At 46.8% G+C, this 26382-nt stretch overlaps 1 protein-coding gene across 2 annotated transcripts in view; it reads right to left on the bottom strand.

Annotated features, from left to right (window-relative positions):
* The window catches only part of PRRX1 (paired related homeobox 1), a 64693-nt gene extending 39807 nt beyond the window's left edge, over window positions 1–24886 (bottom strand). The window contains exon 1 of one of the 2 annotated variants that reach the window (XM_016221414.2): window positions 23554–24886. In XM_016221414.2, coding sequence (XP_016076900.1) covers window positions 23554–23794 — 241 coding nt within the window. In that variant the 5' untranslated portion in view covers window positions 23795–24886. The remainder of the gene's footprint in view (window positions 1–23553) is intronic. The other variant, XM_016221415.2, reaches the window with a different exon arrangement.
* Window positions 24887–26382: the final 1496 nt, after the last annotated feature.

The raw sequence follows: 26382 nt of genomic DNA, 5'->3' as shown, positions 1-26382 counted from the left end.
GAAGATGATTTTTTTCTTTATTTTTAAAATTTTTCAATTACAGTTGACATACATTATATTAGTTTCAGGTGTACAACACAGTGATTACACATTTCTATGCCTTACGAAGTGATCACCCCGATAAATCTAGTACCCACCTGGCACCATATATAGTTATTACAATACCCACTACATTCCCTATGCTGTACTGTACATCCCCGTGACTATTTTATAACTGCCAATTTATACTTCTTAATCCCCTCACCTTTTTAAGCTAGTAATTATCAGGACCCTGGGACCATACACTGAAAGTTTTTTGGTATATACTTCTGGTCACAAACATAAAGATGAAATGTATAAACTTTCCTCAAAGCACAGCCTTATTTCCACTCACATCTTCATAAAAAAACAAAACAAACAAAATGAATGTTCTCAATCTTTACAGCTCCATGGACTGCCTTCCTCCATAGATTCCATTTTTTAAAACCTTTCCTACCAAATAAACTATATTTTGTCATTTGCATTAGGTAAATTCTGATAGCCAGGGATGGCATCATTCACTCATGCATTCATTATGCTCTTTAATCAATTCGTTCTATGTTCCAAGAGCTCTAGAATCACCCTAGATTAATATCAGTCCAATAAAAATATCTTAAAGTTTCTTTGTCTATAGACAATAAATATTCATTAGGCTTTTGAAAAAACAGAAAATAGTAAAGGTTCGCTATTACTGCCCCTAAGAAGTTGAGGAATCTGAGGTTTGGGTACCAATGGATTAGGGGAAAAGTCTCCTGATGGATTCAGTACAACTTCAAATCAGTAATTCCTGGGGGAGGGGGAAGCTCTCAGATGACTTTGTTTAGCTCAGATTATTCTTCATCTGGTTTGAAATGTGCACCGAGGATAATTTTATTGTCACAGAACTAAGAACCAAAACATGCGAAGCTAAAGAGTAATGTGGATTTTACTTGAACTTGAGTCAACACAAAATCATCAGAATAGTTTCAGTGATAAAATCAGCCAATTATACAGTGAAGCTATAGGAGGCCAAAAAACCCCTCAATCAGAGATTACCAACAAAGTCAGAGTTTTCAGGTTCCAATATAAAATGGGGGAAAATAAGTACAACACAGTGAGGTTTTCATAAGTTAAATGCACCCATTTGCTTAATTTGAGATTGCAGTCATTTTATTATCGTGGTGTTCTACTGTCCTTTCCTTCACGAAACGACATAGTCAGAAAATGGTAGGAGGTTTTTTAAATAAGTTGGCTAAATAAATAAGAGTACCAGATTTTTTTAAAAAATAAAATTTTATTAGCAAATACATTACCAAAGCCTGGGTGACCCTGAGAAAGACTCTGAAATTAATTTTAAAGGGCTAAAGCTGGAAACCCTTGAAACATACCTGACTTCATATTATCTTGAAGATCAAATTTTAAAACCCAATTTCTTTTTCAAATGGATCGGTTAAATAAAAGCAATTTTTAAGAAAAATAGAAAAAAAAAAAATCAAGTACCTTAATTTTGCCACAAGTATATCCCGGTTCCAGAGATATCTACCAGTACCCGGTAACAGTACATTTTTCTGACCCACATTGTACTTTGAGTATTATTGTTTCCTTTAATTCTTAATTTACACTGTTCTCTGGGCCCAAAGTCAGTAGGAGTTCTAGGTTTTATCTCCAATGATCTCTAGGTTAATAAAGTTAATACCAATAATTATAATCATAATTCATTTTTAGAGAGTTATCACAATGGATCTAGAGGTCATTCTGCAAATAAATGGATGTAGAGCCTAGGTGCTTTGACTTCTAAACCACAGAGTAAGCAACATGTTGCTTCTCAAACAAAATATTCTTTAGCTTTAAGCAAAACCTATTTCTCTCCCACCCTTTCTCTTTTTCTCTCTTTTCCCTTTTCTCTCACCACAAAGCTTTCGGGATTGAGTAGAAGTATTTGGTCACTTGCTCTTTGACCCCAGAGTCTCCTGAGACTATATATTCATTTTAAAACTGAGTCCCTTTAGTTACCTAAAGTGTCCTCAGACTAAATTGCTTCCAGATGTTTACAAATATTTCAAGGGCATAGCCACACAGTTTTTATGGGTGAGTGAGAAAGGACTCCACAGTGTCTGGTCAACTGTAAAATAAGGATCAAGTACTTATTATAAAATAACTTCCATTTGGTATTTGCTACATGCCAGGCCCAGTGCCAACCACCTTGGATACATTATCTCATCAAACGCTCACCATAACCCTAGATGGGCAGTGTTGTGACCCTCATTTTAGAGAGAAGGAAGGTGAGGCTTTTCGCAGGACAAGCAAGCGAGAGAAGGGGTGGCTATGCCTAGTCCACGCTCTCGGTCCCTGGGTCCTGCCCCTGTTTCAGCAAAGCTCTTCTACTGTTGTCTTAGAAGACTCAAGAAAGCAAAGAACTCACCAAAGTTGTGGGGCAACCCTAGGCATCCAAAGAAATTTCCTTTGAGAGATGAGGGAGGGAAGTCTGGAGTTTCACCCAGTGCCTCCAATGGACTCGCTCACTGAAAGTGACTTCCACAGACTGGAAATGTCCGATGCCCAGATTTTCTCATTACTTAAAACCAGCTTTCACATAGGGCATTTCAAATTTGCCTGTTTAGTGCTGGTACTGCTCCTTACACTATTCTAAATGGTCAAGGTGACCTTAAAAAATAAAAAAAGGCTCTCCCTATCATAGAAATCATGCTTTTTGTTTAATGCTCTGTGACTCTGAGAAGCTACTGTTAGTAAGAAAAGGTACATGGCTTGCATTGGGGGTGGGGATGGGGAAGGGCCCAACCAATTCCTGATTATTCTACCTAATGGAGAGAAGCAAGCCATAACCATTTATAAGGTATTCAGGCAGTGTGAGCTCCATTCCCCAGACCACAAGGTAGTCAAAAAGCCGCCTTTCTGTATCTGTGCTTGGGAAATATCCTACAGTTTCTTTGTTTCCATTTACCCAGGAGACATTTCTAAGGAGCTTTTCCTGGGCTTACTTTCCAGTGGAGTCCCTCTGATACTGAAGTGAGGGGACTCTCCAGTGTGCAAGTTAGAGGTGCCAAGTGCAGATTTTAAAAAAATCCACCAAGTGGGAGCTCCATGTGCAGGCAATTAAGAGGTGACTGTTCTGGACATGTCTCCCTGGAGTGGACTGAGCAAGCTGCTGCCGCCGCAGTCCCCTCCCGATGTTAAATGTCATCTACCCATGCCACCTCTTCCTCTGTTCTCATCACACAGCTACCTCCCTAAGGCTAAAATTTGAATGAGTGTCAGAAATTGCTGACCTTGGAAAGTTACATTTTCCTCAGTTCTCTCCCCAAGGCACCACAGAACTCTCAGACTTTTGACCTTGCTGAAAACCATGGGATTGTTTGAATGAGAAATTCTCTTCCCCACTTCTCTTTCTTCCCCTTCTGCTCCCCAGCCCCCACCACAGGCTCTTTTAAAGAAAAAAAGCTGGCTATAAAACACAGAGCTGCCCGCCTCGCCCTCTTGGTCTTCCAAGCCAGCATTTTTTCCAAGTTGCCATTCTCCACTCACCAGACCTTATATATATGTGCATATATAAATATATATATATCTGGAACACAAATAGCAACTTGTATTTTGTACCCTTGACTAAAAATCAACCAGTTCTGTTGTTTTTTTAACTACGTCATGTTGTTTCAAATCATTTTTAAGTGAGTTTAATGCTGGTGAAAGGTGCCAGATTGACAGCCTGGAGGCGGAGGTCCATGTTTTTAACTTGTAACAGTGAAGCAAAGTCAACTCTGGCCAAGGAAATTCACAGGCGTCCCCGTCCTGCTTGGAAGGGCTCTTGTGGATTGGGCAGGTACACGTCCATTTGACATTTGCTTGCTTACTGTTTATATTGTTATTAACTCACACTAATTTGATGTGTAAAAATAGAAGTTCAAGTCTCGTTCAAATGGGGCCTCTTCCCCGAAGCTCTTCCTCGTGTATGAGCTTCCTGCTCAGTATGAAAACACCACCCTCCAAAATTCCTACTATTTTATTATCCTCTTACAGAGTTTTATAGTCGGGTTGATCAGACCTCAAAGCATACACATCGTTTTTCCATGTTCTGCCCCCTGCAGACCACATGATTGACAAAAAGATCAGCCCGGCTGGCTTGGCTCAGAGGCTGAGCATCAACCTAGGATCCAGGAGATGGTAGTTCGATTCCCAGTCAGGGCACATGCCCGGGCTGCGGGCTTGATCCACAGTTGGAGGCGAGCAGGAGGCAGCCGATCAATGACTCTCTCATCATTGATGTTTCTATCTCTCCCTCTCCCTTCCTCTCTCTGAAATCAATAAAATCATATATATAAAAAAAAAAGATCAACAGGGCAATATCATTCCACTTTATAGACAGGTGACAGATGCCCAGAGTGGCACACATAGGCAGAAACAGAGACAGAATGGAAATCTCTGGTTCTCTGATTCCAAATTCCAAATTCTTTTAGTTTCCACCTATGAAAACAAATATTTTTAAAACTTGCTCATCTGGGTCAAATCACTGTAATTCCCAAATTACCTTCCCTCTAAGTGTCTCGTGGATTACCTTCACAGCTCCCCTGGCTGGGAGTCAGCCTGCGGAGGGCTGCTGAGCTGTGCCCAAGTCCATGGCTGGGCCAGACGTGAATCACCCTGTGACAGGACTTCCCAAGCCCAAGCTGACCATGACGGTGCTTACCCACCTCTGTGTCCCCTGCATCGGGACATGTGCCTGGCTGGTGGTTCCAGCCACAGTTGGTGTAAACTGGTTTATCCTCACCCTGTTTCCTCTGCTCTGTTTTTCTGATTCTTAATGAAGACATTAGTAGAAGCTCAGAAAAACAGGTAAGCCTAATAAAACTTTAAGTAAGTCCTATGGTAAAGCCAATATTTCAGCCCCGGGAGAAATATTGATTAAATCCCCTGTGCTAAGAAATTAATAAGCTGATTGTCTCCAAGTTGGAGTCTGGAAGTCAGGGGACTGTCGTTTCGTTCCAAGATTCATTTTCTATGAAGTCTAGTTTTTCTTGTCGAATACTGAAGTTTTCTGCATGAGCTGCTTAATCAATTGCATAATTATAAGTTTATGCTGACTTGAACTTATCATTTGCCAAATTTCTTGAAATATCATGAAAAATGTTGGAATAGTTAGAATACTGAGAAAGAAGAGCTAGTAAGGAATTAACTCTCGTGGTGCTGCAAGCTTCAAGAATCTGGGGTTTGAAATCTTTAAAAGCAGGAGGTATATTTTCAAAGTTTCTTCTGATAGTTTTCCAACGAGTGGTTTCTAACAGGTGAGGAACTCCTCCTACAGGCTGGAAGGGGTCGTAGAAATTTCCATCTGTAAGGAGCTACAGGGAAGGACCAGGCACCTGTGAGACAGCATGTCCTAGAGGCAGGCCTGCAGAATGAAAGATGGGAGGGGTTGGGGTTGCTGTTTCAGTTTTGAGCTGGTTCCACCCGGTAGCTTGAGGTACCGTTGAATGACAGGTTTGGAGTGTCAATGATATCAGGATTGGACATGTTAAAATTATACTGGTGGTGAGCTATGTGAGGGTTGGGAGTCATCTCACCAGTTCGGTGATTGGTTCTTTTGGCAAGAGCCTGTGGCAGAGGCTTCTTAGTGTTACCCAGGATGTTTGGCACATGCTGATCACAATATTTGTCAATCCAGTGATCGGTGTAGGTAGAATATTCTGATTTCCACTCATGAGGTATGATGACTGTTTCATTGTTTGGAGAGAAGACCTTTGGCTGTGACACGCATACGGGGAGGTACTGAGAACTAGGAAATACACAAATCACTTCTCAAGGCCTTTCCATTACCCAAGTCTTCACAGAGCTGAATTGTAGTCGTTAGCAAAGCTGCCTTCCGATGTTTTGCTAAATTACAAAGAGGCCGCTTTTGCAGAACTTAAAACAGAACCCTTCCTTTCTGGGCAAATTATAGGCAGTACCTGAATTACAGGCTCTATCTCTTCAAATAACAAACTCAAGAAAAAATTGCTCCCATCTCACACCCTGCTCCATCCACCCAACTCCCTGTCCTTCAGCAGCTGCTTCCAGGGACCCGGCCAGGGAAAGACTGTGAGTTTGAGAGAAAACCCGGGTACAGAAACACAGAAAAGATGAGGCTAAGAAAAGTAAGTGTCCTCAGCCAGTCCTCTAGGCAAGGCCTCTTTCATCTACCAATGCAGCTCCCATCCCCTGCTGTCACACTGAGTATATAAGCCCAGCTCCTCACTGGCCCCTCTATATCTCTCTGACCTCATCTCCCAAACTGCTGTCACTTGCTATCTTCCAGTCACACTGACCTTCTTTCTTGGACATATCAGCTGTGTTCCTGCCTCAGGGCCTTTGCACTTGCTGTTCATGCTGCTGCCCGAAAGGCTCTTCACCCTTATATCCTTCTTTTCCATTCATATCTCTGCTCAGATAAACCTGTTTCATCTCCTTTATGGAACTCATCATTATTTATAACTGAATTATTTATTTAGTTGCTTGTATATTTTCTTGTTTACGGCCTCTCTGTCCCAGGAGAATGTATGGTTTATGAGAAGCAGTTTGTGGAATTCAAGGAAGCCGGAGTGGCCACTGGCACACAGCAGGGATTCAATCCATATTTGTCAAACTTATAAACGAATGAGTGAGAGAAAGGGACTGGAATGGGTGTCTGTCCTGCGATCACAGCAGACCCAAACCAAAGTCTCCAACTGTGTTTATCAGCAAATCCCAGAAGATGGGGCCTTGGGGTGCCTAAGGTTTATTGAGGGTTTGCCCAGATGATGACAATTCAGTAGTACACTGTTTTCCATTCAGCTATTGTTCCAAGTATTTTTCTTCCTCACTGGGACCTCTAGGAAGAGGGCTGAGTAGGATGCTCAAGGCACCAAAACCTCAGTGGCATCTTTAAGAAACCGTGCAACATGACCATGGCACAAAGGGACGTGAGAATACACGGGAGGAGTGCCAGATTCAGACATTAGTGGCAGGGGGGGGGGGGGGGGGGTGTTGAAGAAGGTTGCCCAGAGATTAATTTCATCTAGTTCTAAATTTTTCTCTGCACTGGTCCTATACCAATAAAGAGGAAAAGACATCCCTGTCCTCCTATTGAGCCACTTCTAGGATTCAACACTCTGGCTGCTTCCATTGTCACTAGAGTTCACCTATATCATATGTTTCCTTGTCTTTTGGAGGCTTCCTGGGACTCTAATCACCACTTATAACGTTGCATTTGGAAAAATGAATTTCCTGTTCTGAACAACCAAATCAGACTTTCTGATTTAACCTTTAACAGGCTTATCGAAAATATATTGTTGTTTTTCCAGTTTCATAGGACAATTGAGTAGGGGCCTGGGTGACATGCCAAAGGCCAGAGCCATGATCAGAATTAACTGCCTATCTTCAGGAGAGCTTTCTGGCCCACCTAGTTTCTTCTCCAGGACTACTTCCAACTCACTCTTCCATTCAAGTTCACCGAGCCCTGTAATTAACCTCGATTTTGCTGCTTAGCTGTTGCTGAGTACCCAGTGCCATCGGGGCTTTTCTTGGCAAAGGTATAATTTTCTGAAGGATTATTTGCATTCTTTTCATTTGTAATCCCAACACTACAGTCACAGGAGTCCTGTGCTCCACGGAATATACATCACAGAAAAACTATTCAACTCAATCACTCCTTCCAGTTTTCTAGCCACCAGAGGGTAAATGAGAGGATAACAGAATAGGGGGTAACCGAGCGCTGAAGACAACTTCTGCTTTTGTCCGTACTAACTTTGAGGCTTCAGGCAAGTTGCTGAGCCTCCTCTGAATCTCAAAGCCCAATTTGTAAATGGGGGGAAAGGGTACCCAGCACTAAGCATTCTTGTGAAAATTTAAACAACGTAGGTAGTAGAAATTACCCAGCACAGTACCTGATCATGATGGGTACTCGATACATCTTAATTTCTCTCTTTAGCTCCTTTTCCCATTGAAAGACCCAAGGGCATTAGATAAGTAAGGTCATCTCTGAGCGTCAGGGCCAAACAAAAAATATGGAGACCAATCCCGATTCCCTTTGCTAGCCTAGAAACCTTCGCTGTTATCTGATGTGTTTTAGACATTCCTCCGGGTTAACAGGAACAGAACCACGCTTCACAGTTACGCTATAGAAGTCGACACCACATGGGGAATGATCTTTCTATGCAAGCATTATGCTTACTTACTTCAAGACTGTATTTAAACTAGGAAGCCCCACTGTCTTTGGTAACTGTTCCCCCAAAAGGAAAACTCACTGAAAAGGTGAGCCGGCTGGGATAAGTTTAGGACCATCCCCACCAAGGCCAGCATCTGCAAGGCCTGAACGTGGGATGTTATGACACTTGGTGAACTACTTCTGACGTACTCAATTTTGCAACAACAAGATTTGCAGGAGCATAACCACAAAGCTCCCCTGGGTACGCTGCCAGTGTGCTCCACAAATGATTAAATACAAAATAAACAACAGCTAACTGTGAATTATGCAGTTGTAATTCCACCAAGGGGGTCCCAGTGATGTCATAAACCGCCCGAGCAAAGATCATGTCGCAGAAGGATCCCAGAAGGACCTGGAGGCCTGTAGCTCGGCAGTGGTCTCTGCCGCAGACGTGGCTCCGGGAAAGCATTTTCCCACAGGCTTGGCCCCCTCTCATCTCTGGGAAGGCCTTCCTTTCTTGTTCTTTCCCTTTGGGCTTTCCAAAATCACACTAGCCCTTCTTTCTTAAATGGAGCTCCTTTCTAATTGGTTACATCGCCTGTCATTTAACAGGCTAGCCCCAGCCCAGTCCCATGCACTCTTTGGACAGCAATCTAGGAATTGCATATACTTCATTTAAAAAAAGAAAAAAGAAAAAAAAAAAGTCTGTTATTTAATAGAAACCCTATTTAGGACAAAAACCCTGGAACATACTTTAAAAGGAGATATTTGCGGTGCAGCATTAGCATGCGCCAAGCCTAGTACCCCACTCACGGCATAAATGTGCCTTTAAACATGGCCAACTTGGAAAGGTTAGGCTGAGATCCCAAATACAACCTCCCCCAGTCTGTGTCTGAACGGGAGGGGATTAAAACCTGGCTCTCTCAGACCACGTAGGAGATAAGTCAACCAAATACTGAACTTGAATTTCCTAAATGAGGCATACTTCCATCTGAAGGCTCACTTAAAACTAAAGGTCAACTGCAAATATTCATACCTGTGTGACGACTGCCCCTCCTTTGGCACGTGCGTTTCTTCTAGAATAAGGGCTGAGATAATGATTACCTGAAATTAGTCATAGGATTTTTACAATCACACATGTGCCTCTCCGCCCTGGTCTCCACAACCTTACGCCTCTGGTGGAAGAGAGAAGAATGCTTGGGGGGGCTGACGATGGTGCGCAGGAGGTACAGCGGAGGGCACGAGGAGATGCATCCCTCGGTACCAGTTCCGACGCGAGCACGCCGTCTGTGAGGATGTTTCCCAACTGTTCAGGATGTAAACATCATCTGGGATATTTTAAATGCACGTGGGTTGGGAGATTCTGAATCACCCACTATGGGTGGGACCCTGGAATCTGCATTTTAAGACACTTCGTTCTGATGCAGGGGAACTAGGCATCCCACTTTGAGATATACAAGATCAGACTATAAGCACATCAGAGAAAGAGTCAGTTTGTTTGTCATTTCTTTTTATCAGCTTATTTCTTTTTATGACGTTTCACAGTTGTCAGAAATGAACCACGTGTGGGAGAAACATAGGAAGAAGTGAAGGCAATAATGACCAAGGGAAAGCTTTCCTAGATCAGGAAGGACTCCATGCTCTCTAAAGAGTCACCCAGAGTAATCAACACCCCCAATGTAGAGACCCTCCAGAATCTTTTAAAATACACACAGCATTTTTAGCAAACATACACTTTCCCATACATCAGAACTCATCTTCCCAATAAAGCTGTGCCTCTAATCTCTGACTAATATCCACTGGCCATGTTTAAGAGATGACCTGACTCTCTCTTGACACATACGACACATGGTAAACTGCTTCTCTAGACACGAACACACTAGTCCTGCAGTAAACACGGTGATCCATTTCCTTCACATGTACCACAAGTGTTAGGCATGCTGACTGATGACCAAAGAATGCCAGGGAGATTTAACTGTTAATTGCTTGGCAAAAAAAAAAAAAATTATAATAGAGCCCCAGATGGTTCACAATATAGAAATGCAGTCTGTATGTCTCCCAGGTTTATCAGATTTCAAAGCCATACATATGAAAGCAGGTCACATGTCAGACTGAGGATAGAATGTTTATCTTACTCAACTGGCTAGGAAATCTAAGTTGGCAAAACAATAGCAACTTTATGTATAATCACAGTTAACATGGTGAGTATTATTCATGTACAAAAAATTAAGCAAACCACACAGAAATCCCAGAAGAGTGGTGAGACAGCGCAGTGTTAGAAACATTCTACTATGGAGGAAAGTGAACGGGGTTGGTCTCCTAGAAACTTGCTGGCTGTGTCAGGTGTGGGATAAGAGGTCTTGACACCTGATGTCCTAAGCACAGGCCATATATCCTCCACTAAATTCAGTGACTAAATTGGGGGAGGACATTTGTCTTCAGTCACTGTCGAGTCCATAGTTATGGATGAAGCAAGTGGAAATACAAAAGGTTGGTGCCATCTCAAAGTTTTATAAGATGTGCATCACTTTTCATGCTGAAGAGGGGAAGGGGAACCTGAAAGATGATCATAGCCAGGAAGTTCTGGGCCGGACTCCTGGCTCTGCTGGGCACTTATGTGTGGCCTTATGAGTGTCACTAAAAAAAATCACAAGGCATGAGTTTCTAATCATAGATGAAAAAATGGACATCTACTCTGTCACTCAGTGAGTGACACGCTGTAAGAGTGTGACTTTTGGAGTATGAGAATATTCTCAATTTTAGTAACATTAAGTGGCATTAAACATCGGTTGGGAAACCACATTGAATATATATCGGAGCCTGGACTAAGTGATCCTTGTCAGAGATGTGGCGGCAGTGGGGCAGGAAAAGGGGAAGCATCTATCTGAGTGCCTTCAATGGGAAGGAAAGTAGGGTACTGAAGTCTTTGTTTATATTATCTAATTATTCCAAACAACAGATCTGTCTAAAGTCAACCAGCAAATATAATAGCCCCCCCCCTTCTCCACAGGCGATACGTTCCAAGACCCTCAGTGAATGCCTAAAACCATGGATAGTAGCGAACCCTATACAAACTATGTTTTCCCTACACCTACGTACCTTTTCACGTAAAGGAAGCACTTTCAAGCTCTGGTTGGCACATTCAAGTGGCCAGCATCACTATTCTTGTGCTTGGGACTATTAGTAAATATAATAAGGGAGACTTGAACACCAGCACTGTGATACCAAGGCAGTGGATCTGATCACCGGGACAGCTGCTAGGTGACTAACAGGTAGTAACATTGACAGTATGGAGCTTGACAAAGGGATGTTTCATGTCCCAGGGGCACAGAGCAGGACTGGTGGGATTTCATCCAGCTGCTCAGAATGGCATACGATTTAAAATGCATGAGAACATTTTCGGACCACAGTTGACCACGGAGAACTGAAACTAAAAAGTGAAACCGTGGATAAGGGGGTCTACTGTATATTGCACAACCATAAATTCACACAGAATTCTCTGAATAGAAAGTGAAGTGCTTTGAAACTCCTAAGGCCCTTAAATCTAAACTAAAGAATCTTGCTTTTTGAGGGCTGGGGATACATTTATTGAAATGTATTCTTGGGTTTTAATCTTTATGTGATAATTTAGAAAAGTCTCTATTTGGTTCCTTATGGTAGAAAAACGTACACAAATTCAGTCCTTTATTTCTCAGATATTCCTACGGATGCACTATCTTTGTGGTCTCCTCCATTCCCATGAGGAAGCTAGACAGAGCAGTGACATGCCCACTTATAACCAAGGATACGAGCTAGAGGCTTTAAAAGAGATTGTGTAGCACGGCCATGTGTTGTGAAGCAGCAGGCTGGTCTCCCTCTTCTCAACTCCATATTGTTTCACTGGACTCTAACATTTAAAAGAACTAGGCTGACAGCAAAGACAGTGGGATACAATAAAAAAAGTTAAAGTGGGATCAGGAGAGAAAGACTAAAGTCACCTAACGGTAAGCTCTATAAAATCCTCCAAGCCACAGTATTCTTATCTGCCAAGTGAAAATAATCATGCCATCCCTACCGGCTTCTTAAAATTGGCCTTTTAAAACATAATAGCGTCAGTAGGTGTTCTTAGAGTTTGTGAAGCAATTTCATATTTAATCTCACATTGCCATTCATACTATTATTATTAATCCTTTAAGACAAAGTAATGCATCAATTTATGCCAAAAAAAAAAAAAAAATCAGGGAAAAGAATTAAAGAAACCAGCAGTGAGTGTATTAATTCAGCTAAAATGATTGTACTTAAGGCCTACCCAAACATTGCTGGAAATTCCTGGCTGTTCAAGGTAGCCCTGAATCTCCAAACCAAAAAAACAAAACAAAACAAACAACAGCCCTGAAACATTGCAGACAACAGATGCTCTCACCACCCTGGGAAAGAAGAATGTTGGAGTGGAGAAAACAGAAAAGAAGATATAAATGTAAATAGCGCTCCATATATTCTGAGTTAAAATGACCACACCAGGGAAAACCTCCTTCCCCGAGAGGCGCTGAGAACAGTCGGGGCAGTCAAAGGCGCAGCGAGATTATTGTCTTTCTCTTGTCAGAGGGAGTCAGCCTTTGAAATGTGTGTAGCAGCACTGCGGATTTCAGTTTTCGTGATTAATGAACTAAATTACGTTTTATTTCTAAAATGTGTTGAGGATTCGCCCCGTGGTCTTTCCTCGAACTTGGGGATTAGAGCACTGAGCGGCACATCTGGGTATAAGCAAACAGCTCGCTGGGTGGTTCTTGCTTCCCTTAGAGACAGGCGGTGTGGGGACCGGCAGGAACTTTGATTGGGCAAGTGTGGTTTTTAATCCTCAAAAATGCTGATTACCCTCTCTGCTTCCCCTTTCTCATGAGAAGGAGAAAGATGAATTATTATGATACATCTGATTCATCATTTAAATTTTCTTTCTACATGATTTCATACCACTTGTTAATACTTTTCCCTAAAGAAAATATTTGCATTCATCAAGCAGATGTTTTAACCTCAACTAATAACAAATTATATTTTCTCCATAATTATCGTGTTACCTAAGGGCTGGGCCACTACAGATTTTCGTATCTGGATAAATGCATTGCCTTTGATTTTTATAAGTGCTCCTTCCTCCGTGAAAACATACTTCTGCATCCTGGAATCTGTCACTGTCCTACCTGATCACCATTCTACCAGGAACAGAGAAAAACATGTCATTACACGTTTGAATATTTTCTTAATAATAAGTTTGGGGGAAACACAAACTTTGAAAATGGGATTAAAAATTCCCCCCAATGATTAAAGAAAAATCAGGAATTGAGAATGTTAATACAAAAATTAGTAAAATTCAAAAGAAAACATTTTAGCACCAAACTATTAACTGTGTCTACCACAGTTGAGATATAGATATCATAACTTTCATATTTAAACTTTAAAATGTAAAATAATACAATTCCTAAAATGAGCAGTATTGCACTTTGGTATTACTCTAATATTCAAAAAATTACTTGCAGCTGGAAATTGCAAAAACAGCACAACCAGACGATACCAAAAAATTCTGTTTATTTGCTTACTGCAGCTGTGCTATACACACTATAAATATGCATCCCCCTGCCCCAATAAAAGTCTCTAATCTTAAGAAATTCTCAAGATAAATGAATAACCATAGATATTTAGAAAACAATTGAGCAGTACCTGTCGACATGGGGGATATTTCTACAGAAAGCACTGAGAAAGGGATTTGCTTGGTCTGGGATGAAGCAGGTGAGGGAGTGCATTAGGAACAGGTCTCATGGATAAGTTTGCAGAAGGGGCAGGGAGCAAGGACATTTCAGATCAGAAGTCAGAGAAGCAGAGAGGAGACTGGAGCCTCAGGAGCATACGAGGGCAAATAGGGAAAGAGCTGGATCTCGCACGTGTGTGTGAACAGGCAGGTTACTGGGGCAGGGATGGAAACATAGACAATAAAAGGTGATTTAAAAAAAACAAAAGAACAGGACTAATAATTTGGCCTTGTTGTAGGAAAGAATGAAAAGCAATTGTGAGTTCTAAAGAAGGGGAGAGCAATGGATTTTTAAAAGTGTGTTTGTAAAAGAACATGCCGGCATTCTTCATTCATTCATTCAGCAAATACTCTTTGAGGCCCTAATATCCTCTCTGTTCACTACCTTCACGCAGAGGAGGGAGCGCATGGATGCAGGGAGACCCAGCTAGTGAGGAGGCTGGTACAGCAGTGCAGGTGAGATATCGTGGAGGTTTAGAAAGGAGATGGATTCAAGTGATTTCAGAAAATAAACTTGGGATCGGGGGATGGATTGGACAGAGGCAAAAAGGGCCGAGGCCAAGGATGAAATTCTGAGTTTTACGCCCACATGGGGTGGTGCAGGAAGACAGGGAAAGCTGTAAGTGGGTCAGGTTGGGGAAAGGGAGCTCATTTAGTGGCGTGTTTTCTTGTTTTTGAGGTCAAAGCACTTTTACAATGTTCAAATGGAAATGTTGCATAGGTAGGTAGCTGCGTATATGAATCTGCAATTCTAAGGGGACCTTGAAGCTATAACCTGGGAGTCGTCAACATAGAGATGGTTATCGACATGGGCGGCCGTGCGGAGATCTCCGAGGCAAAGGGTATGAAGTGGAAAGGGGAGGGGGCCTAGAACTCAGGCTAGATTGGAAAGGGGGTCCACTGAAGATAGGAGCTTGTTCTGTCCCTAGCTGAGCACGTACTGACACAGACAAAAGGTTGGCTGCTGTCCCAGCAGTATGTGACTGCTGTAATTCAGACCAGGATTTAGGGAAAGAGCACTGGTAAAAATGGAAAGAAAAGTCACAATGTACATAGTTATTTAAAGCCCCCTCCCAGTGTGGATTAATGGTGATATGTGTCAACGCCCAGGTATAAAGGTTTTGATTCAACACCTATTTCCTTTGGAACTTTCCACTTCATATATTTATGAGTTACCTGGAAAACAAATAGAACGGCAACCGGGTCCCCAGACCTCAATTCAATTCCCAAGAAGTCGCTAACTAGGCTATTATAAAATGAATTATCAGAGAGGAAAAGTATGTGAAAAGACCTGGTACATGACATGTCATTGAGCTCAACAGCCTTCTCCTTTCCTGAGGACTCTGCAAAACAGTATTTACAGGACTTCTGCGGCCTCCAGGCACCAATTTCTCTGCAACACAGAGGCCTTGGACAGCCATTTGGGGCACAGAGAATGCAAAAAAGAAGGGGACAGGAGACAAGAACAGGAGGCTAGGACATTGAGTCCCCTACCACCTGCCAGACCCAAGCCAGTTCTACCAAGCTCTTTGCAGACTAGCATGAATTTATGTGGGTAAATACAATGGAAACTTGAGAAAATGTGGTTCTCTCTGCATATCTGAAGTGCTGGCTAGCCCTTTCCCTTTGCCCATAGCAAGCTGATTAAAGTTAGCATATCCTGGCTCCAATTTTGATTGACTTGGGCCCCTTAGCCTTGAAGTTGTATATCTGAATCCCCTTTGAAAAGATTTGGCCTCCCCATATATATTTAGAGTACTGGGAGAGTGCCGGTCTGTTTTTATGCTTATTTATAACTATACCACCTTCCAGCACTGTGAGGTCCTTTAAAATATAATGACATGACTAATGATGAGAAATTAAGTGACAGGGGTGAATGTTTTTACTCCCAGACAAATGTTTGTGGGAAGGCAATTTCCTTTACCGTCCTGGCCTCCCGCTTCTGTTTCTAGTGAGCACCAAACTCAGATTATCTCGGAAGGTCTGTAGTAACCACCACCTACACTAAGAAGACAGAATTTTCATTTGGCCACTTTGCTGCTCCCAAGGATGCCTTGTTTCGCTGACCTCCAGTGTCAAGGAGTGGGAAGAAGAGAAGTAGAACATTTCAAGATTTACAGACAGGGATTAAGAATTTACCCCCATATGACCTTTGGGACTTTTGAAACTCTTTCCCCAAAAGGGAGGATCAGTGGAGGCCAGGAGTCAGATTTGGAGTTTGCAAGTGGCTTTGGGTGCCCAACTTGGCACAGCCTATTTTTCTTCCTTTGAGGGAAAGAGGGTTACCCTAATCCCAAGGATCATCTCTAGGGGGCTGGTGTTCTGCCTCATCTGAGACTCCTGGTGCTGTGAGAGCTTCAGTGGAAGTTGGGCAGCATCTCACTAATACTGCCAGCTCTCCATTTCTCAAATCTGCCCACTTTCTTCAAACACTGGGAGTTCATGTGCAGAAATGTCTACCTACCTCCTCAGCGACAAGCCCTCTCCTTCCCCATGGAACCCAGGCACCAGCCCTAGCACCCACTGAACAAGGGTGGTCTGTTGCCACTCCCCTCCTGCCCCTTCCAGCTCACCCTGGAATCCTGACCACCCTCATTTCAAAGAGGAAGGCACAACGCCTACCAGCTATCTCCACGTCTCTGTAGCGTCTATTTATGCTGGAGTGTCTGCACAATATTGATATTTCCCATCTTTTGCTACTTGTGTAGAGTGTGGTCTTCCAGCATGCCTCTCATTCTCCTTCCTGGGGGAATCCAAGGGTTTTTGAAGGCAGGATCATCCCAGCCCGGCCTGGGAGGAATGCGCCCCCTGTAGGCAGGAGAAGGCAAGAAGAGGCGTGCCTGGCCAGGTTCGGGGTACATCCCACCCACAGAGAGCCGTGCCCCAGTGCCCTTGGAACTGGGAAGCCAAGGGCCAAGGGCAGAGGTGGGCTAGGGATGCTTGCATCTTTTCCCTTCCGACATGGAGATAATTAAAATCTAAGATACTGTGGGCTCTGTTTTAAAAGTTAAATTCACTAAATTACTGAATTAATTTCCCCTTGCCCTATTTTACTTCCTTCCCCTATCCCACTCCCCAAAATGGTGAGATTCGAAAAGGCCCGCTGTTCAGGCCCCAGAGATCTCTATTCCTGCCTGGGAGTTTCTGTGTAGTCTCCCGGTGCTGCCAGCCCTTAAGAAAATTTCCAATCCCTTGCAAATAACTCCATGGAAGCAGACAAAATAGGAACCAGAGGACCTGTCCTTGTCCTTTCTCATAGCTCGGATCTTGGGGATTCAAATGAATACACATTTTTCAAATCTACTTCCCGTTTGGAGCTTTGTCTGGGGAAATCACTGATGGTAAAGATAAGCCCCAAAGTTCTTAGGAATTACAGCTCCCTCACTACTTGGTGTAGCAAAGGGGCTGGGACACCCTGTACCCAGGGCTGCATTCTGGGCATAACTCAGACCCCTATTCCTATATGTCCTATACGTGAGAACTTCGGGAATGACAGAATCCTTCAGGGTCCGGGTGTCCTCAGACTCTTCTGAGAAGTCACATGTGTGTGTGATTGATTTGTTCTGACATGTTTTCTTTATTTTCTTATATAAAATTTCCCTCGCTGACCACCCTTTGTGCCATGGTTCCCCTCCTGTCCCCATGGAGTGGCCACCACCCCTGTAATCAGCTTCCCAGGTATTTTTTTCATCAAGAAAAGTGGTTCAAGGACGAGTGAAACGTAGTGATTTTTTAAGCCTTAAACTTAAAATCGATAGCCCATAATTCTCTGTAAGGCTACCTCCTCGGGGCTGCCTCACTAGATTAGACAAATGACACCAAGAAATGACTAAGATTAAGACCACTGTGGAGACTTCTTACTCAAAAACTTCTACACATGGAAAACAAACCGCTGACCCCGAACACTGAACACCGATGACTGTCCCTCCTCAGATGTCTCCTCGATGTGTCTCCGTATTGACTGATTTAATAAGAAACAGCATGTGTAGAGAAAGGGACGCCGTAGCCCTTTGTTGATACTATTGCTGTTTGAGACTTGGTTTTTAATTGAGTGTTGTTAGCTTGCTCTCCGAACTATTCGATTTTGCAAGAATCCAAATTCTTGAGGATAAATAATAATGTTGTTGACAAATGCATCCTTTTAGTATTGTTGAAAAGGTAGCTAAATGACACCTACACGATGGGAGTGGTACTGGGCCCCCGCATCAAATTAAAACGCGGAATTCGCAACCGAGAGCGCAGAGAGCGCCCAGTGATTGCAACGAAGGGCGGCGTGCGCCACAGGTAAATATTTGGACACCAAGAGGCCTCAAGGAGTTGTCCCCTTATCAAATAGTTCCTATAAATGCCTAATCTCTAGCTCGGCGGAATACTCCGAGGATCCTGTTGGTTGAATTTACGAATGCCTTGGAGGATGCTGAGCCCCCGTTTCACTTTTTCTTCCGGGGAGATTCTTTCCCCAAACACTCTTCTCCCTTCAAAAAAATAGGCAAAACGCAAACCTTATCTCCTCTACGAACGGACTGCCCCGATTTCTAAAAGTTGTACCTCCTAAGGCTTCTGCTGACTCCATCCCTCTGAAAGGGTAAAAGGGAGTTTGTATTGTGCGAACCGTTCCGCCGGCAGCATAGGCAGGCGGGGGTCGCGGCGCGCACGCCGACTGGCAGCCTCGCGGCACCCTCGGGCCCCGCGCGCCTCTTCGATGGAGAAGGTTTTCCGGGAGCTGGGGGTCTGCTTTGGTGGGGTGCCCTGCTGAAGGAGGGGAGGAATTGTAAAAGAAACAATGTCTTTTAAAGTATGAATCAAATTGGTCTAGGGATCCTCCTGGTTGAAAACCTACTGATGCCATTTAAATGTGAAAAAGCATCCCGGAGGCGGCTGCTGGCGAACGGCGTTCAGAACTCAGATCTGAGCCAGTGGGGTAGGAAGATAAGTTTCTGAAGTTGTTGGGGATTTTTCACGCGGGGTGGGGTGGAGTGGGCGCGTGACATGTTGTTGGTTTGGAGATGATTTATCCACTCGGGTTGTAAAATCTAAAGTGAGGCCCTGGGAAGATGAAGAAACGGCAGGGACCCGTGTGACCCGCGGCTGCCCGCCCGACGCCGCTGCGCTCTGACCTGAGCGCGCGGGGGAAGGCCGAGGTCGCTCGGCCAGAGCGCCGGCTTCGCGACGCCTGAACTGCGGGACAGGCGCTCCAGAGGCTTGGGAAGGCCCTCAGCGGAGAAGCGAACGTGGAGACAGTGACTGTCTCTTAGAGTCAGGGGATCTGGAGCAGGGTGTCTTGGCAGCCCGGGGCCTCGGACTTTACAGGCCCACCTTCCCGACGCTGCAAGCTCCACGCGGTCCTTGGCTCCAAAGCGGTGGGAGTCACCAGACTGTCAGTTTTCCAAAATTAATTAAGAGACAGAGGCCATCCAGCCCCTGCCCTTGCATGTAAGATAAACAGGATTCACCACCTCTTTTCTGAACTTGACTTTGGACTTTGGGGACTCAGTGACACCCCACCACCACCATCCTGGATTTCACTACCTCCTCTAAAGAGAATTTTTTTCCCAAGCTACCCTTAAAACGATGTATTTTCTTGACTCCCCCTTGAGCCGAGATAATGAAAGCCCAAATTCAGAGTGCCACACCCGCTCTAGGGCCCCAGGGTGGTGCCCCCTAAGAAAATATCTGGCGCCGTAGGCGTCGCAAACGCGGAGACTCCAGGGAAACTGATACTCTGATGCGAATTCCGACTGGGGAGCGCCTGGAGAAGGTTCCCGCTCCCCTGGGCGTTTATCTCGAGACAAATATAGTTGGCGGAGGGGGGCCCCCTGGGTGTGTGGCGGGTGGCGGTGGGGGTTGGGCGGGCGATTCCTCTGCACCGCGTTTACACCTCTCCTTTGTGACAAATCAATTTCCCGGGCCTCTGTGCTGCATTTGCATCCGCCCCGGCCGGGCCCCAGCTGGGCCCCGCGCACACTTAGCGCCGGCCTGTGAGTGTGTACGTGTGCGCGCGCGTGTCTAATTGACTTTCCGTCTACCTTTTTATGACTACATGTGTTTCCAACAAAAGGTCTTATTAGGACAATCTGGTTTCACTAATTTAGAGGCTGGGAACGTGGAAGGCAGGCTTTTTTTTTTTTTTTTTTCTTTTAAAGAGTTTGCAGAAGTTCAGATTAAGAAATGACAGCGGGATGCACCGTCCTCCTAGGAGTAGGTCTGCCTGTTTTATGACCTGTTCCTCTTTCCTTTCCGTGACTGCCCCCGATCTAACACCACCCCCCCTTCACACTCCACACTCCTCCACTAGCCACTGCATTCCTAACAGTGTTAAAGAACCGTTTCTTTAAACCCTTAAGGTATTTGAACCTAGAAGTCTGAGAAATTTACGGGCTGGGAGAATCGGTAGTGGAGAAAAGTCGTTTTACAGAGAGGCAAGTGGAGAGAATCTCAACCAACCTGGAAACAGACTTTCAGGGGGTGGGGGTGCGGAAGATCAGCGGAAGACCTCACTTTGGACAGGATACTTAGTTCCTCTTTGCCAAGGTTGGCCCAGGTAGTAATTAGAAAATTTGCAGTATTAATGATCTGAAATTGCAAGTGTAAATGGAGTCTGTTTTACTAATTTCAGCCCCAAAGAAAATTTTGGAAGGAGCTGTTTCCACACAGCTGGAAGAGTAAAAGGTGTCTCAGAGGTTCCCCATCTCTCCGGAGATTATCTTTGGTTCCCACTCTGGAGTAGACCCCCAGCAGGCTGCAAGGCGCGCCTGACTCCGTGAGGCCTCTGCTCCTGGCGCGCTCAAAGCCCACGCGCTCAAAGCCCAGCTCTAGTCCTCTGCCTAGAGACTTCTCTCGTCTCTGATTCACCGTCTCCAGCGGACTGGAGCCCAGCCGGTGCTGGCTGCCAGGTAGCCTACCACAATTTCCTGGGCAACTCCTGATGGAGGCCCGAGAGCCCAGGGCAAGGGTCCTCTTGGACACTTGCTATTGCCCAACTTACCAGACCCTCCAATTCTCCAGAGATGGGAAAGGGGGACGAGGGAACGTTATTTCTAAAAGCAACAACTACTCGTTAGAACAGGCCCCTCGCCATCTCTGGGAAACCAGGCCTGTCACATGTGATGTGCGTATGTTTTCTCAGCTACTTTCCCAGCCCCAGGTGACGGTCATTTTGTCCCAATCACATCGCTCTGCTTTCTGCAACCTCCTTCTGTAACTGTCGACCATCCTTCCTCAACGTCCTCTCCCTGGCTGGCCTCCGAACTTCCATTTCTTTTTGGGGTCCACTCCCCACTAAGCCTGGTTACTCCTTGAAACTCTGAGGTGTGCTCAGTTATCAAGTGGGCAGGTTGCTGTTCTCATCGCTTTCCCTCACGACACACTGTCCCTAATTAAGCCCTCTGCCTTTTGCATGTCCTCATGCCCCTGGCAGATGCCATGTGCACAGCAGCGAAGCCTGAGCAGCGCCAGGCCTGGGTCTCAGGAGCTGTTCCTGGGTCACTTTCTGCCACCTTGAGGGCTGCCTCCACCTGGGCGTGGGGGTGCTTCCCAGCCAGCTTCCTTGGCCCAGCCTTGCTCTGTAACCACTAGAAGGCCACCAGGAATCCGAGCTCCCTTCTTGTGGCATCTGCTGGGAACCAAAACAGGGGAATAACCGGCATCCCTTCAGCCCTGTAGCACACTGCACTGGGGCGCTGCTGCTGGCCTGGGCCCTGAGCTCGCTGTGGCCACAGGTCTTAGGCCTGCTCATCCAGCCCTCCCCTAGCTCTTGGGGCTGGTCTCTCCAGCCCCACCCTGCTCTTCTACGCAGCAGTTTCTTCAGGGCTCTGTTTTCTGTTGTGGGTCCAGCCTCCAAGGCTAGGAATAGTGGTAACTGTTGCGATTGATCATTAGCTGTGGGGGGAAACGGCGGAATGTGCAGAATCGGTGAAGCTGGGCGATAGGCACATGGACATGCGGAATATTATTCTCCCTACTCTTCAATCGGTGAAGCTGGGCGATAGGCACATGGACATGCGGAATATTATTCTCCCTACTCTTCGTGTGTTTAAATTTTCCCTAGTAGAATCTTTAAAAAGAATATTTCACAGTGCATTTTCTTGGAGCTAAAAGTGTCTACACAGGCAATTAATTCTGCTGCCGGTGCACGCAGCAAGAGCAGCCCCCAGCACCAAAACCTGAGACAAGGAAGCCCCTGCCTCTGTGCCTAGCCCTTGCCAACACTTGGGGACACCGGGTGTTCATTCCTCAGAGTTGGCCATCTTTCCCTAGTGACAGGCCAGGCCAGACTTCCCTTCGCCCTCTGCCTCTGCAAGTACATAGGTCCCAGTTTGATTTTGGCTAAAATACACATTGGGGAGCCCAGGCCTGGACCAAGGAAGAGGGCGAGGGCAGGCTTCCTGCGGCCTGCTTTAGCCTCTCGGGGCTCCCACCACCACTTTGCCCAGGCCTTGCCGCTAGCTGTTTCTGGGTCTGGTTACTTTGTCTATTTTCTGAGCATCTGACATTGGCTATGTTTTTGAAAATCACAGAATGCCTGGTTCCACAAGTTCCAAATTTGAAGACAAAATAGCAGCCGGCAAATAGTGACCCATAAAGAGATCAGCCTCATTTTTAAACTTCCAGTAAAGTTTAGGCTCGTGTAGACCTCAAGGAGGAAATATCCAGCCCCATGTCACCTGGGATGAGCTGAGTGACAGGTCTGGTGCAGACTCAGGGACGCGGGCATACACCTGGAGTCCCGTGTTAAGGCATGGTTAACGCCAGGAAAAGTTCCTGAGGGTGCGCTACCAATCGGGAAGGGTGAGGAAGCCACACCGTGCGTGGAGTTTTCTGGAGGTTTTGGTGCCAATAGAGACAGCTCTTCCAAAGTGACACCGGGCTGGACACTGGACCCCACGCTTGCCCTGCGCGTCTCGTGCGGGATCATGCGGGCCAGGAGCTGGGTTTCACCCCACTGAGGCCTTTGACTTTGCCAGGGTCTCCAACCCATTTGCAGGTGGAGGGGGCAGAGGGCAGCTCAGGAGGCTGGCCGGGCGCTCCAGCGCAGCCCACGCCGCACGCCAGGCCTCCGGAGCCCGCGCGCCCTGCGCCACCAGAGGCGTGCAGGTCCCGTTCCCCCTGCGCTGCGCCCTTCGCCGCCTCTGTCCCTTCTGCCCCCGAACCGGCCCGCGCCGCCCGGAGAAGCCCTGCGGCTCTGCTCGCAGCGTCTTTAACCCGCTGCCTTCCCAAGCAGGGCGGGCTGCTCGAGTTTGCGCCCCTCTAAAACCCCTTCCCAGCCCTGCCGCCTGCGAGCCGGGAGATCTGGCCGCCGTGCCCGCCCCGGACGGAGGGACAGCCCAGGCGGCCTCAGCGACGGCCCGCGGCAGCAGAGTGCCTGACCCCGACAGCAGGGCCTCGGAGTCTCCCTCCAGCGTCCCCCCTGGCGACACCCTCCGCCGAGCCCTCTTCTCATCGCCCTTCCCGTCTGTGACCGGCCCTTCCTCCGGCCACTGCCACCGCCTCTCCTCGCCCCCTACTTTCTCCCCCTGGCCCCGGGTGGGCTCCAGCCGCCCAGCCCGGACCCCCGCCCTTGGTCCGGGATACACAGCCGGGGGGGGGGGGGGCTGCGCCCCTCACTCACTGTCCTGCTGCGGGGTGTCGCTGCCGCTGGTGAGTCCCGGCGACTCCAGCAGGCTCCGGCCCGCCTCGCCCACGCTCTCGTCCGCCTGCGCCGCCACCATGTCCCCGGCTTCCTCCAGGTCTAGCAGGTGACTGACCGAGAAGTTCTTTTTCGCCTGCAGGGTGTCGAGGTTGCCGGGGCTGTCCAAGCGGCCGCCCAGCGCCGGCTGCCGCTCCAGAACGTGCCCGTAGCTGGAGGTCATGGTCTCCCCCTCCGATCCCACCCACCCCCCTCTTCCCGCTCGAATCAACACCAAACGCTGTGGGCGCGAGGGGGGAGAGGAGCCGAGTGGGGAAGAGAGCGGGGGGAGTGGGGAGAGAGGAGAGAGGGAGAGAGAAAGGCAAAAAAACGTGGAAAGAGGGCGGGGGGACCCCCTTGTGCGGAGCTCAGCGTCCTCCCGCCGCAGCCTCTGACAGCCTCGGTTGCTTTCCTGAGGCCAAGTCCGGCGCGATCCAAAGAGATAATCCACACCAAAAAATAAAGTCAAAAAGTCACCCTACGTTCAAGTCAGGAGGAAAAAAAAAAAAAAATTCCTTCCACCTCCCTCTCCAGAAGCGTCCACACGCACACACTAAAAATAATAGGGGGAGAGAGGCGAGGGGAGGCCAGCAGGGCGGGGGAGCCAGGCAAACACGGGAGAGAGAAGGGGTGGGAGACAAGAATCAAAGTGGGTTTTTTTAAGGTTAAAAAAGTTATTCCCAGGCAAGAGTTCAAGCACCAACAGAAGAAGGCTTGTTCCAGCTTTAAAACATCTTCAAGAAAACGTGTTCCCCCTCTCGGCACTCCTGTGGATTCTCAGGAGTGACTAAAGTTTCAGGAGGAGAGGGTGATGTCTTGCAGATGTACTGGAGAGCAGGATTCTCACTTTACTTTTCGTTAGGAGGGGAACAAAAAAAAAAGTAGGGCTTCGAGAGTCCGAAGGAGGGTGGTGGCGGTGGGTTTCCCCCCTTTCCCTTCTCGCTCCCCCTCTTCTTGCCGCCCAGCGCCTTTTCCTTCTCAGTTGGATCAAGAAGCTCTCTGGCACTTCAAAAGGCACAAACTGGCATGCAGAGGACGCTTTGTGCGGAATACAAGAAAATTGGAGACCCCTGGGAGGGCAGATCTCGACTTAATAGGAGCCTGTAATTACGTGGCAAAGCCTTTGTGCGGTGCCTGACGATTTACAGACCCCCTTTCTCCATCACAATCTCCTTCCTCCTTTCCCTCGGACCCAAAAGCAGTCTGATTAAGAAAAACCCCTTTGCCAACATCTGAGCTAGAGAGAGAGAGAGAGAGAGAGAGAGAGAGAGAGAGAGAGAGAGAGAGAGAGAGAGAGAGAGAGGGTGAGGGAGGGAGAGAGGGAGGGAGTGAGCGAAGAGAAAGCAGAGAGCCCCTTTGGATTTTTCAAGTAAAGGTCTAATTATCATTCCCCTGCAATAGTATCACAGGGAGAACCGGCAAACTGAAACCCGCAGTCACTTCAAACAGGCAGATTATTTTGCCTCGGCGTTAGCTCCTCCAGATTTAAGATCCTGTTGGAAAATCTCATTTGCATGTTTTGATAACAGCTGCAGGGAAACTTGTTGGAGAAAATCCACCACTATCTCAATCAAATTTTCTTCTCTCTCTCTGCCTTAAAAAAAAAAAAAATTTTTTTTAACGTTTCCTGCAGTTCCGACAGTTTTGGGGGTGGGGGTGGAGTAGCGGCTAAGAGAGCACGCGGGAGAGAGCAAAGCATAGGAAGGCTGCGTTTGGCTCTGCAGAGACAGCCTATTAAATAATGTAACAAAATAGCAGGAGCGATCCTAATGGGACTCTCCCACGCCTCTTCCGCGGACTAGGGCAGATTGGGGGCGATCTAGAAGGAGCCGAATCCATCCGAGTCTCTCGGCGCAGCTAGGGATGCCCCCTGCCCGGGCGGTAGGAAATTTACATATTTATTTAGCTGGAGGAAAGGATTCTAGGAGTCTATCATAATTGCTCCCCCGCTCTCCCCCCCTCCCCCAATCTGGCCAATTTCGTAACCTTTTTGGTGCGGCCAAGGTCGCTCCCCCAGGCGGGGACGGTAAACCGAGAGGGTCGCGCTGCCCAGATGCGGGGCAGGCAGCGCGCTCCAGGGCCGGGGCTCCAGCGCCCGGCGCAGTCCAGCCGCGTGCCTCGCGCCTTGGGGGAGGGGAGGGGAGGGGAGGGGGGCCGGGGAGGGGAGAGGCCCCCACCTAAGTCGTCGGATAATGCTCTGCCGTCTGTCTGCTGAGCCCTAACTTGACAGAGGACAGGGAGGTGCTGAGCGATTTTTTCATGTCCTGCTGGAATTTGGTAACAGCTTTAATAGTCTCATTAGAAATGAGTTACTATATGACGAGTAAGTAAAATATTAAGTGCTTATTTGTGGCGTTTTATGTTCTTTAAACGTACACACACACACACACACACACACACACACACCCTCACTCGTAATCAACGAGACTTTTTTTCTTTCTTTTTCTGCTGCAGCCGAGAGGCTCGACCGGAGAGAAAGAAGGCTCCTAGTGTGCGTAAATGGTTTCTGGGCTCCAAACGGCCATAGTTAGCCCAGAACTTCCAGCCCTGATCTGGGAAAAGAACATTTGATGCCATCAAAGGGCTGCAGATTGAAACCAGATGTGCTCGCCTCGGTTCTTTCCATGCATTTAATTAAGGAGCCGGGATGGAGGAGACTTTTTCATCATTAGTCCACCCACTCCCCCCTCCTCTTTCCATCCCCTCGCCCTTCCCCCCCGGCCCGCTCGCACCCCCGACCGGGAGCCCAGAGCCCCGCCAGCGCCGAGCGGT

This window comes from Miniopterus natalensis, chromosome 19, assembly GCF_054644295.1.
Source record: "Miniopterus natalensis isolate mMinNat1 chromosome 19, mMinNat1.hap1, whole genome shotgun sequence".
Taxonomy (NCBI): domain Eukaryota; kingdom Metazoa; phylum Chordata; class Mammalia; order Chiroptera; family Miniopteridae; genus Miniopterus; species Miniopterus natalensis.
Note: the sequence above shows the minus strand (reverse complement) of the source record. Positions and strands in the feature narration are given on the sequence as shown.